Raw genomic sequence first — 14,413 nt, 5'->3', positions numbered from 1 at the left:
CCGGTGAAAACGTCCCCCCACCCTGAAACCGGGTGGGGGCGCACCTTCAGGCTGTGTACTCCTTAGCTTCGGGTCTGGCTGGGTTGGTCCTCTGCTTGTCCGACCAGCCCTTCTTGAATCCTCCTGGAGGAGTCTTGCCTTTCCCGCTAGTACCAGCCGGGCGCCCTTTATGGGCGGTAAAGAAAGGTCCTCGCTTGTTGCGAGGTCCCTTAGCTTTTGCAGCCTGTGGCAAGAAAGTGCTCTTGCCCCCAGTGGCATCCTTAATGATTTCATCTAGGTTGGCCCCAAATAGACGATTCCCCTGAAAAGGGAGATTGGTCAAGGTCTTTTTGGAACCTAGGTCAGCTGACCAGCATTTTAACCACAGTACACGTCTGAGGATCACTGCTAACTTAGATGCATGCCCTAATAAGGGAGTTGTGTCCAAGGCTGCGTCACAGATAAACCGTAGCCCTTGTATGATCTGTTCCATCAAATCAGATGTCTCCTGGGGAATATCTTTTCCCCTAAGATCTAGGCGTACCATTTTCGCCCATTCCGTAAGTGTCTGGGAAACTAGACCAATAACAATTACTGGTCTAAATGCTGACCCTATCAGAGAAAAGATAGTGCGGGACTCTGCTTCTATCTTTCGATCCACCGGATCCTTAAAGGACGAAGTGTCCTCCACTGGAATAACCGTGGCTTTATTCAGCCTGGAAATAGGCGGATCCACGACTGGTGGTACCGTCCATTTCTTAATGATGGATTCCTCAAACGGATAGCGTCTAGCAATACGCTTGGAAATAGTAAAGGTACGTTTAGAATGCTCCCATTCTCCTTTAATCTGATTACCAAAACATTTAGGTACCAGAAAAGCCTTCGCCATCTTGATGGGCTTATTAGTACCGAAAGGCCTCTCTGTTTCAGTTGCCTCTGCCGGTAAAGCCTCAAGTTTTAAGGTTTCTTGCACTGCCACAACTAGTGCGTCCACCAATGCTTCTTCCTGAATTATAGCAGGAGAAGAAGCGTCCTCCTCACTGTCTGAGGGGGCTTTACCTGGGATAACAGCCCTTGCAGAGGAACCTGCAACTGCCGTGACCATCTCTGAATCTGAGTCAGAGGTGTCAGATGGTATAGGGGTAGGCGGGGGTCGCTTCCTTGACCCCCGTCCCTGACAGGCCGCCTCCACCCGAGCCACCATAGACTCCAAAATTGCTGTAAATGATTCTATACTCTGTGCACCGGCGGGTCCCGAGGCCCCCTCAAGGGAAACAGGTGGGGGAATATGTGTGGCAGGGTCCATGATAACTCCAGTTACTTCCTGGATAATATAATTCAAAAGAAAAAAACCTTTTTTTTTTTTTTTTTCTGACCCCCAGCGCCACAAAAAGCCCCTTAGTGTTACCTGCTAGGGATCCCTATCGATCGAGAGAGAGAGAGATAGACCCCCAGGCTCACCACTTGATGCTCAGAGTTAAACTGCAACAGCTTACAGCGCTGTCTTGACAAACAGGAAGTCTTTTGGCTGGCTGCCCAGGAAGAAGGGAGGCGGCTCCGCCCCTCTGCACGCCTTCCGGCGCCTCCCCCAAGCTCCACGAGGTGTAGGATCACCTCAAACATGGCCGCCCCCATGCTGGAGACACGAGGCTACGCCAAAATGGCGGCTCGTGCGATCCAGCAAAAAAAATGGCGGCGGCCTGTGCTGACTAGCGGTGTGCTGTAGGGCACACAACACTCTCTCTGCATGGGGATATGGTGTGGTTGGCGGTACCGGCCCTGGCGGACCGCATGGCCGTTCGGGAGGCCTGCTAATAGCTGGAGATCTGATTTGGAAGGCAGTCTACATGTCCGTGGCTTCTGACTGGTAGGTAGCTTATATTTAACCCATAAGATTCCCAGAATGCCACAGATTACATCTTTAAAACATGTATACAATAGATTGTTAGCTCCCAAACCAAGCCTCCTGGCTTTTTGCACACATAAAATCACACTCAAAGTAGGAGGATTTGTGACATGTTATAGGATAGAAAGAACTCTTTCTTACCATACAGAGAGGGGCCCGCGTTCACCACAAAACCCGTCAGGGAAAAAGGGGGAACATACTACTCACCATACCGGAACCAGGCGGGCACCAACTCCTGACAGTACCCCTCTCCACCGGGGCGGGAGGGCTGTCGACCGATACGGACGCCGTGACTCATGGTCTTTGGCGTTTCAGCGAGACGTTTAACTCGCGGGTTCAGTCCTTTTAATGGGACTTTGTCGCGGCCGACCCAGCGCGGAGCTATGGCCTGCACGCGCTCGTAGGCTGAACTGGGGTGACCACCGGATCTCAACATCCAGCCCGTCGCCCAGTTCAGCTTTCTTGCTTGAAGATCTCACAGGAACACTGGAGAAAAAAAAAAGCTGTCTAAAAATCCTTTTAGAAAAAAATTCTTGCCAGGACCTAAGATCCCAGCAAGGTATCTAGGTCCTTACTCCTAACTAGACAGAAAATAACTGATTTGCTGAGGCAGAGAGAGAGAGGATATACCCTCTGGGACTGCCCCTAGGGTGTGGCCAGAGCTTTTTAATTTCCTGTCTAGTCCTGCTCCTGCGGAGGTAACATAACCCGAAGGTGGTGTATCACCGAGGACTACGTCTGTCGATGAGCGCTAGAGAAATAAGGTTTCCATCCATCCAGATTTCACGGACAGGATCAGATGTGGATGGCAGCGGACATGTCTCCACAGGGATGCAATCAGATCCACCTAAAAAACTGACAGGCGGATCGGATCGCTCTTGTGAAAGGACCCTAAAAGCACAAGTTTTTTTTTTTTTTTTATATAAACACAAAGCTGAAGTTCAACTTTGTTCTTGGAATACAGCACCAAACATTAGTTGTGTGTATCCCCACCCCCTTCTGCCCTCTTCACCATTCACAGAATTCCTATTATTGATCCACAATTCATTCACGTGATCCTCATGCTGCCCACGTAATGCATTTTGCAGCGAAAAAGAAGATGGGCTTTAACTTCTTGTGGACCACCCCAAGCACATATACTGAGCAGGGCGGCAGCTCTGTGCCAGATCATGTACCTAGTACATGAGCTTACATTTCCAGGTCTGGTGTGCATGCACCATCGGCAACCCGCTCCAGCTGTGATTGGACAATCAGCAGGTCTGCCAGACATGACATCCACCGGTACCTGCCGATCGTTTGGGAGACTTATGTAAACAAGGCAGACTGCCGTTCTCTGAGAAGAGAATGTACGGATCCTGTGTTTCTGCCAAGCAAGAACACAGGTCTTTGCCTTCCCACAGTTAGTAAGCACTCCCTAGGAACACATTTAACCCCTTTGATCGCCACTGATGTTAATCCCTTCCTTACCAGTGTCATTAGTACAGTGACAGTGCATATTTTTCAGCTATTGGAAAATCGCTATTGTCTTCACTGGTCCCCAAATAAAGTGTCAAAAGTGTTAAGTGTCTACCGAAATATTGCAGTCCTACTATAAGTCGCTGACCACTGCCATTACTAGTATAAAAAAAAAAAAAAAAAAAAGAAGATTTGCTGCCACTATTACGTTTGTGCAAACCAATTTTTTTTTTTTTTTACCAAAAAGAGGCGATTAGATACCACCAAAAGAAAGCTCTATTTGTGGGGAAAAAAAAAAAAAAAAATACACATTTAGGTAGAGCATCACATGACCAAGCAATTAAAGTAACGCAGTGCTGTATCACAAAAAATGGCCTGGTCATGGGGAGGGGAGTGTTGTAAACCTTGCAGGGCTGAAGTGGCTAATGGCCGCACATAGACAGGGTGTCTATGCTTCAAGCATGCTCACGGCACACGCCAAGCCCCTAGTCAGTAACAGGCAACTTGACCACTATAACAGCCAATCACAGTGGTCAAATGATCATAAAGTCTGTCCTAAATAATCCCCCACCCCTCCTCTCGAGGTGTAAAGACCCAGTTTAAAATTTAAAATTAGCTCAATTAAATTTCTATTTAGGAAACCACCATATGCAAGTTTGCTGGCGTTTCTCTACAACTAGAATAGGGAAGCACAGTACCTTTTCTATCTCTGTTCTAGCAGATAGAAACTCCTCATCTAGTCCCAAGCACTGAAGATAACATCTTAATGACTCATACAGATTTCCTGTGTCCTGTAGTATTTTTGCTTTTCTGTAGTGCACCTGAAATAAATAAAAAAAAAACATTTAAAGCATGTTTGACAGATGTCTTCACTTAAAACATTTCCAAATATAATTTATGCTTTGGACTGTGAATGCGCCAAGCAAAGGGTTGCTGAAAAAGGACAAAATGTGGTCCTTTTGGAGCTGACAGATCACCTTCATACTAATAAAGATAGTCCCCCAAATCACTTAGTGCACCCCATGAGCACTCCCAACCCAAATACACTCCTTTTTTTGCACTAAGTTGAAGCTGAATGAGTACAAAGTCCTGTCTCATTCACGTACCATCATTAAACAAACCCAACACCAGAGCCTTGGGGCTCACTCAAGACTGTGCTCCGGGGAATGGGGTTTTTTAGACTGCAGAAATGCAATTTAAAGATATACAGCAGACTTGGTTTTAAATGGGAAATTTACACCCCCTGACTCCACAACCATGAGGCCCACTTTTTCTTGCTAGGATCTTTTTAACTCTACACACACTTTTTCTTTCCCTTTTCTTTTCCACCTCTTCCCCATCCATCCTCTAGCCTAGCACTTGTCCTCCTGACCTGTAGGCTGTGAAGGACCCGGCTTACAACCTGGTCTACTTGACACATTGAAAGGGGTGCTATACCCCTTTCCTCTAGATTGGTAATAAATGGGAACGAGGCAATAAGACATTTGAATGCCACAGTCGCTAGCCCTGGCCTAATGGCCAAGTCCTTGCTATGAGCTACTGATTTGTGAAACCTGACAATTGTGCTTCCTCTCCCCATTGGGTGACTTGCTTTGGCAACATTAGGTTTCTCACTGCTGAACCTTATACAGATGGTTAATACTTTGTTTTGCATTCTTATTTCAATGTATCATGAGTAGAGTACATATGCTGGAATAAGTTTGTCTCCTCGTGTCAATACATGGGTTTAAGGTTTTTTTTTTTATACATGCTAAAAACTTCAATAAAAGCTTTTGTGGAATGGCCTGGAACACACACACAGCCTGGATCACAAGACTAACCACAATTACATATCCTTCGGCATGCAACAGCTGACGTATGTGTATATAAACTGTGTTTAATCGGTTTGCCTGGAGTTCAGAGATATACATGTATACACAAGATATACAGTATAAAACACACTGATCACATTTCAGTTTTATAGTTGGTAAGATTGAATAAAGACACCAATCCATATATTTCAACCTGTGAAATTTTGACACACTGAGATCACTTAGCCTGTCTGTGGAAAAGATCAACCACGCCTACGGACTTTCCATAAAACTCATCTCTTCAGAGAGGCCTAGCCTGCCCCACCTAACTGTACATTTTCTCCATCAGCCCATCTCCTATGGTTATCTTTTGTATCTCTTGACCCTCCCTCCTAGACTGTAAGCTCTAAAGAGCAGGGCTCAGATTCCTACTGCAATAGACTACTGTAATTGTACTGCCTGATCTTATGGTCTAGATAAATCCTGTATTAATATTATTATTATTATTATTATTATTATTATTATTATTATTATTATGTAGGTCTGGTTCACGTGAACTAATATTTGTAATATAAAAAAAAGGGAAATCATTTAGCTGTTTGTGGACAGCATACATCCATTATATATGTTTTGATGCAGGACATGTAAGAAGTGTAAAAGCTTTGTCAAAGACAAAGAAACGTTACAGGTGACGGTCATAACATTCCTCAATTCTGCCCATTAAAGTAGATCTAAAGCCACAACTTTTCCCCATTTTGCAGACAGAGAAATGCAATTGCTGGGAGTTTTTTTGTGCCTCATTGGGGGCTATGTGTTGCATCCTGTACAAAACAAGTGAGAGGATTTCTTTCCCAACATGAAGAAGAGATTTCTCTCAAACAGTTGTCACAGAAGAAATACCCCCATTGGATGATTTCCCCTCTATTCCTGTTCAGTTGGCAGCTCCATTTCTTTAATTTTACCTTAACTTTTACTTCTCGTGACAGTGGTGAGCAGGACAATGAGATAGTGAATCCTCCTAACAATAACACAGATGGCAGTTTAAACCTGTCAGGGGTTCTAATCCCTCACTGTTCCAAAAAAGGAGTTTTTCTTTTAGTTTATACAAAATAAGAAAAATGGGAAAGAGAGCAACAAATGAGTCAACTTGATCTAAGGCTGGCCATACACTATACAATTTTCTTGTTCAACTTTCCTTTAGATTTACCAAAACCATGTAATATAGGGTCAAACCTAAACACTTTCAATTTGTATGCAATCAGGCAGGCCCTTGCACTACATAGTTAAAGGTAAATCTAAAGGAAATTGAATAAGAAAATTGTATAGTGTATGGCCAGCCTAAGGTTTTACTGGCAACACATGCTAATACAAGACACTGAAAAATACTTTGAGGTACAACACAAAACTGAAGAAAAAAAAAAAAAAAAGAAAAAAACCCCAATCGAATTTTATACAAAACATTAAAAATATAAAAAATGGAATGTCAGACATCCTGGGAGCTCAGATAATATACTGACATGGTCTATATCTGTACTTTGCTTTATAACAATACCTGGATGCCTGACATTAATATTTTAAAATTTCTATTAATGTTTTGTATAATAAAAATAAATGTTTCAATCTATTTGGTGTGGTACCTCATAAGTCCCTGAGAATAGGCAAGTAAAAGCATCTTCCATCTACAGGGTAGTTGGTTATAGGAGTTAAAAAGGGGTCGGGGAGCAGTTTTAGGGCTCTTTCACACGGCCGCTCAGTTTTTTTTATCTCCGCTGCGGCACTTTTTTTTCACGGACACGGATGACATTTGTGTCATCCGCTCCGTATGTCTGCATATCATCCCATCCTTTGCGGATGTATGTACGGGGATTGCGGATGTCAGCGGATGACACCGCTGACATCCGATTTTGCATCAGTTCCGTTTTTTTTTTAACGGAGGAAAAATAGGGTTCTGTTCCAAAAAACGTAACAGAACTGAAAGGACGCAAATCAGATGTCAGCGAATGGTCATCCGCTGACATCCGCAATCCCATTGTCATGCATTATGTCCATTGTCATGCATTATGTCCGTATATCACCCGCAAACGGATGGGGTGATTTACGGACATGCGGAACGTCCGTGTGAAAGAGCCCTAGGATTCGTTAGAGCCTGGAATTCCACTTTAAGTCCCTCTTTTGAATGACATTAGTACCGATAAATCAGAATTAGGATAGTCACCTCTGGCCAGTTGTGCCGTTTTGAAAGGACAAAGTCCAGTTCCTCAAGAGCTTTCCCAAATTCAAACAGTGCAGCCAAGGACTCCGCTCTGTAAACACGCAGTATCAAATCATTAGGATCTGCAAGGTGAAACACGTATATACTTCAATAAAATGATTTAGACATTTGCCATGTATTTGCTTTAGTGGTCAGTTATCTAGCAGAAGAAACCACAAAAAAAAAATATATATATATATAACACACACACTGTATATAGGATGGGTCATTTGGAAGCCTCAGCTTTTGCTATATAAAGTATTCATTGTATACACGTTTTAAAAAAAGAAAATCAAACTGTATTGAGTATTTTATTGTAGGAAGAAAGTTAAAAACATCAGTAGGTGACAGACTTTTCTCTGCCTTTGACCTCAGAATAAAGTTCTAACTGCATTATCCTTAAGAGATTGTGCACATTTCAGCAGAGGCTGCATGAATCGCAGACACGTTTACTACCAAGAAAGGTTTTACCACCCCTGACAAACAGCGGTGTCTGCTCCCTCCCCCTCTACCCCTTCTATAACAGTTAGGCATGCATTCTAGTTGTGTAACTCATGACATCAGAAGTGACTCGTTTCATAACCACAAGTCAGGTGACCATAAAGGGGCGTAGCCTTTCAATTGCAGAATAATGATCATGTTTTTCAAACCCTTTATCATATTCCTCGTCACTGCAAACAAGGCATTCAGATTCACCAACCAGGGAAACAAAGCTAAACCGACAGACATACAGGAAAGTGAATTAAAAGGCAACTCTGACTGCCCTCAGAAAAGGTGGATTATATCTGTATATTATTATATTCCATTTCTAGACTAAGGAAATCTGACTAAAAGATGGAAAGTTACAACTGTAGTCTTCAAGCATGTGGAGCAGAAAAAAAAAATGAAACGGATATCAATATATTTACCAAAAGTCACAAGGAATAAACAGCTCAGGAGCTCAATAAGGCCCGGTTTAGATGGAAGGACAAGATTGAATCGCTTTTCAGGAGGAGTTTGGCAGGCAGTGAGGAGGCTATATATGGCACCTCCATACCGCTGGTTTTAACCCTGTAAATGCTGCTCCACCACACTAACCACATGCATTACACATGGTTGCGGCATTGCTCCATCCTTTTGAATGGGTCGTGTTTGGCAGCAATAGTACCTGGCAAACATGCCGGGGAAAGGGGACAATTTCTGCCACAGCATGTATACACCTGTGTCCAGCTGCTTTCATACTTTAAAGGGTCAGTCAGGGGGCGATAAAAAAAAACACACCTCAAACCACCCATTTTTAGCACCACCTGATAGAAAGTGTGAACAAGCATTTTTTGAGGAAGATAACATTTACAGGATAAAATAGAAATGTCTAACACTTGACCAAGGTTACTTCTTACAGGGAAACCATATTCAATTTTTTAAAGCCGATTTAGATTTGATTCTTTTTAAACTGTTTACTAGATCTGTACAAATTTATACAGACAGTCTGACAGACTTCCGGATGCGATAGGTGCTTGGGCCCATCGGCTGGCCCCTTATGTCACTATGGTTTCCTGTAGCGGTCAGCAGATCAAACCGCAACATGCAAGAGGAGGACCAATCAATCAACAGATACCAGAAACGTCTGATGGTGAGCAGTCTTCAGCAAGCTTAGCTCTGCAACATAGGTCTGTTATCCCTTTTCGTTTTAAAAATGATTTTAGCAATAGTCACATTAACATAGGACAATAGATTACCAAAGTACTGGGGGTTTATATCTAAAGAAACCAAGCTAAGGCTCCTGCCATTGAAATCACTGACTAAAATGTCAGCTAAAAGGATGGGAAATAACTCCAGATTCAGTCACCTGGCTAATTATATATATATATGGAGACGTATGACAAATTTCGTACGAATTTTCCTTAAATTAGTTAAGATTTGCTGTGAAACGACTAGAAAAAAAAAAAAAAAAAAAAAAAAAAAAAAAAAAAAAAAAAAAGATCATTCACCCGATTTCCCATTTAACAGTTCATTTACAAAAGTGAATAAAAAATAAAAAAGATTTTAGAGTGCGAAGAGTCAAGAGCTCCACCTGCTAGATAAAAAACAATACAGACTAATGTAATGTAAAGACTATTTTGTAAAAATAAAATTCTGGACTATAGCAAAAAAAAGATTCCACCACTATAACAATCACTCAACAAAGAATAGGTCTAATAAATGTGGCACCAAAACAAAGGAAGATAATACAAAGAATGTATTTCCCCTCACAAAGATCTGATTTTAAAAGTGGATGTAGAAAAAAAAAAAACCCCATCCATTGTCAGAAGCGTACACCATTATGAAGTCGTAAAATCCATCATAACCGCAATAAAATAAATGAAGGATTCTTTTGATCTGGGACATTAAACCTGTGACAAGACAGGTACTCATATTCTAAAGCCTAGCAAATGTCAAGTTGAAGTCCATCGATGTTCCTTTAATTTTTGATGCAGTGGAAAACGTTAAAGTTTATTACTGCAATGTTCCCTGTGGGAGATTTCAAATCACTTCCTTTTTAGATTACAGGTGTCACCAAGACAAAGGGAGGAAGGTTAAAAAACAAACAAAAAAAAAGCCCTCCCCTGACAGAAGGAACTCCAACTGATTAGTGGCCACACAGATGGAAATGAGTTCAGTCCCTGCTGAACCAGACAAATTTTGATCAGTCTACACAAACATACTCACCAGCTCATGAGTCCAGCGTTGTCTTCCTTGCACCGCTATGTTGAAAGTCCTGTTCCTGGCTGGTTTTGGTCCCATGTATGAGTAGACACGCGGCGGGTCTACACTCACACGGGAACTGCTTGATACTTCATCCCTCTGAAGCCTTTCCTCCTTGGGGGGTTTGCCATGGACATCCCAAGAGGCAGCAGGTGGCTGACCACTATCTTCTCCTTGCCTAGGCAATCAGAAGTTCCGGGCTACACAGAACAATGAAAGGAATTAACACCAAAACAATGTTCACAGATGTACAAGGAGGGAGTGAGGCAGCTCATTCCATGGGTGAAGGTCCAACCTAAATCACAGAGAAACACTTTCTGGAAACGATCATTATCTGGCTGCAATACTTCTGGAATGAAATCAGCACACAGCACTGTACAGAGGGAAAACACCCTCACCTCACTGGGGAGAGTGTACACGTGTCACCAGGACGGAGGTCTGCGAACAATCAGGATATACAATGAAAAGTAAACCCCAGCCTGGAAGAAATGACTCCAATGACATCAGAAGTGACATAACTGGCTACCTGTAATCACTACATAACCAGCCTGTACACCCATCATATATGAACACTGATACCACAATACCAATGTCATACACCAATCAGAGGACTACAGAAAGGATAAACATGACCCCCCCCATATATATATATATATATATATATATATATATATATATATATATATATATATATATAAATAAAAGAGAGAGGACAGACATGACCACCCCTATATATAGGAGAGGACAGACATGACCACCCCTATATATATATATATATATATATATATATATATATATATATATATATATATATAAAAAAACATGACCCCGACCCCCCATATATAGGAGGACAGACATGACCACCCCTATATACACACACACACACGAGAGGACAGACATGACCACCCCTATATACAAGAGGACAGACATGACCACCCCTATATATATATATATAAATAAAAGGACAGACATGACCACGACCCCCCCCCATATATAAAAATAAAAGGACAGACATGACCCCCCCCCTCATATATATATATATATATATATATATATATATATATATATATATATATATATATATATATATATATATATATATATATATATATATATATATATAAACAAACAGACATGACCCCCTCCTATATATATATAAATAAATAAGAGGACAGACATGACCCCCCCCCATATATATATAAATAAATAAACAGACATGACCCCCCCCCCATATATATATATATAAATAAAAGGACAGACATGACCCCCCTCCTATATATATATATATAAATATAAGAGGACAGACATGACCCCCCCCCCTCCTATATATAAATAAGAGGACAGACATGACCCCCCCCCCCTCCTATATATAAATAAGAGGACAGACATGACCCCCCCTCCCATATTATATATAAAAATAAAAGGACAGACATGACCCCCCCATATATATATATATAAATAAATAAGAGGACAGACATGACCCCCCCTCCTATATATATATATATATATATATATATATATATATATATATATATATATATAAATAAATAAATAAATAAAGAGGACAGACATGACCCCCCCTCCCCCCATATGAACGGGTACAGACACGACCCCCCTCCCCCATACCTGAGTGTGTTGCCAGGCGGAGTGTGTGTAGCGCCCCCCGGTGGTCTCCGTCCTCCATCCTCTGAGTGATATCTCGGTGTATCCGGTTCCCCCCCGGGTGACACTTGTCGGTGATTTGTCTGAGGAGCACACAGCTCCGGCGGGCCGGGCGGCCCAGCTCCCCGTGACACAGGCGGCATCGTCTCCGGTGCTCCCCCTTCAGGCAGTGCCAGCAGTAGGTGTGTCCGCACTGTACGGTCACCGGCTCCCTCAGGAAGCCGTCACATCCCGGACACAGCAGCCTGGCCCCGCCATCGCCGCTCCCGTCCACACCGCCCCGGTACTGCCGCAACAAACACTCCAATAGTCCGTCCAGCTGTAATGGGCGCGCCGTGTCCCGGGCCTCCTTCACCCCGCACACAGCACCGGCCGGAGAGGACATTATTACCGATAAGCTCCGATCATAGCGAGCTCTCTGCTTCCTCCAACACTCCGCTTACATAAAGACCGCGTCATGTGACCCGCCCCGACACTTCTCATTGGCTGCTGCGCAGAGAAGGTTACAAAACACAGCGCGCCTGCCAGCCGCTTTCATAACACAGGCGGTCACGTCACTCATAGAACAGCCTGTCCACACCCCTCCAGGGTGACAAAACTCACTCACTGAAACTGTCATAGTGTCACTTTCACCTTTATATAACACCATGGACAGCCCGACACCGAGAAATCCTTTCTAAACTTGGTTTTATCTCTCACTGGGGGATTTCCCTTCACTTCCTGTCCCATTGCCAAAACAGGAAGTTCCCTGCTACTGTCCCCATTGGAAGAAATCCCCTGTATTCCTGTTCTAGTGACCACACCACATCTATGGTGGGATTTTCTTTCTAATCAGGACAAATAGAGAGGGGGATCTCCCATATGACAGCCACACACACTTCAATAAATGATCAAATTATTTTCTGATCAATCCCAATAGAAATAATCGATTGATAGTATACTGTACCACATGCAGAGAAGTGAAACTCAATCCACAGAAGTTTCCACCATGCGACCTCATAATCTGACGGGTCCAAATATGACAGATTCATGATGGAATTAGCCAAGTGCTGTCGATTGATGCAAACAATCGATCATTTTCTGCTCTGGCTGACTGGCCCAATGTGATTGAAAGTGATCTAAACTGAGTCTCAATTAATCAGAAAGGCCATCCATGAGTTGTGAGGGATCTCTGGTCTCCCCTGAAGCCGCTGCTGGGGGGATGACATGGCTGGACCGGAGCACACTGATCATACTGTAGGTAAGTGGGGGGATGATATGGCTGGTCCGGAGCACACTGATCATACTGTAGGTAAGTGGGGGGATGACATGGCTGGACCGGAGCACACTGATCATACTGTAAGTAAGTGGGGGGATGACATGGCTGGACCAGAGCACACTGATCATACTGTAGGTAAGTGGGGGGGGGGTGACATGGCTGGACCGGAGCACACTGATCATACTGTAGGTAAGTGGGGGGGTGACATGGCTGGTCCGGAGCACGCTGATCATACGGTAGGTAAGTGGGGGGATGACATGGGTGGACCGGAGCACACTGATCATACTGTAGGTAAGTGGGGGGATGACATGGGTGGACCGGAGCACACTGATCATACTGTAGGTAAGTGGGGGGATGACATGGCTGGACCGGAGCACAATGATCATACTGTAGGTAAGTGGGGGGGTGACATGGCTGGTCCGGAGCACACTGATCATACTGTAGGTAAGTGGGAGGATGACATGGCTGGTCCGGAGCACACTGATCATACTGTAGGTAAGTGGGGGGAATGACATGGCTGGACCGGAGCACACTGATCATACTGTAGGTAAGTGGGGGGATGACATGGCTGGACTGGAGCACACTGATCATACTGTAGGTAAGTGGGGGGATGACATGGCTAGACCGGAGCACGGAGCACACTGATCATACTGTGGGTAAGTGGGGGGGTGACATGGCTGGAGCAGAGCACACTGATCATACTGTAGGTAAGTGGGGGGATGACATGGCTGGACCGGAGCACGGAGCACACTGATCATACTGTGGGTAAGTGGGGGGATGACATGGCTGGACCGGAGTAAACTGATCATACTGTAGGAAAGTGGGGGGATGACATGGCTGGACCGGAGCACACTGATCATACTGTAGGTAAGTGGGGGGATGATATGGCTGGACCGGAGCACACTGATCATACTGTAGGAAAGTGGGGGGATGACATGGCTGGACCGGAGCACACTGATCATACTGTAGGTAAGTGGGGGGATGACATGGCTGGACCGGAGCACACTGATCATACTGTAGGTAAGTGGGGGGATAACATGGCTGGACCGGAGCACACTGATCATACTGTAGGTAAGTGGGAGGATGACATGGCTGGACAGGAGCACACTGATCATACTGTGGGTAAGTGGGGGGGGGGGGGGGGTGACATGGCTGGACCGGAGCACACTGATCATACTGTAGGTAAGTGGGGGGGGGGGGTGACATGGCTGGACCGGAGCACACTGATCATACTGTAGGTAAGTGGGGGGGTGACATGGCTGGACCGGAGCACACTGATCATACTGTAGGTAAGTGGGGGGATGACATGGCTGGACCGGAGCACACTGATCATACTGTAGGTAAGTGGGGGGGTGACATGGCTGGACCGGAGCACACTGATCATACTG

General features: G+C 44.1%; 1 protein-coding gene across 2 annotated transcripts in view; it reads right to left on the bottom strand.

Annotated features, from left to right (window-relative positions):
- Positions 1 to 12,152, bottom strand: part of LONRF1 (LON peptidase N-terminal domain and ring finger 1) — a gene marked incomplete at its 5' end in the record, with an annotated part of 29,082 nt that extends 16,930 nt beyond the window's left edge. The window contains 3 exons of one of the 2 annotated variants that reach the window (XM_082264956.1): positions 4,039 to 4,161; positions 7,346 to 7,464; positions 11,732 to 12,152. In XM_082264956.1, coding sequence (XP_082121082.1) covers positions 4,039 to 4,161; positions 7,346 to 7,464; positions 11,732 to 12,152 — 663 coding nt within the window. The remainder of the gene's footprint in view (positions 1 to 4,038; positions 4,162 to 7,345; positions 7,465 to 11,731) is intronic. The other variant, XM_082264957.1, reaches the window with a different exon arrangement.
- Positions 12,153 to 14,413: the final 2,261 nt, after the last annotated feature.

This window comes from Pelophylax lessonae (genome assembly GCF_965119305.1).
Source record: "Pelophylax lessonae genome assembly, chromosome: 1".
Taxonomy (NCBI): Eukaryota; Metazoa; Chordata; class Amphibia; order Anura; family Ranidae; genus Pelophylax; species Pelophylax lessonae.
This window is presented reverse-complemented; position numbering and strand designations above follow the sequence as displayed.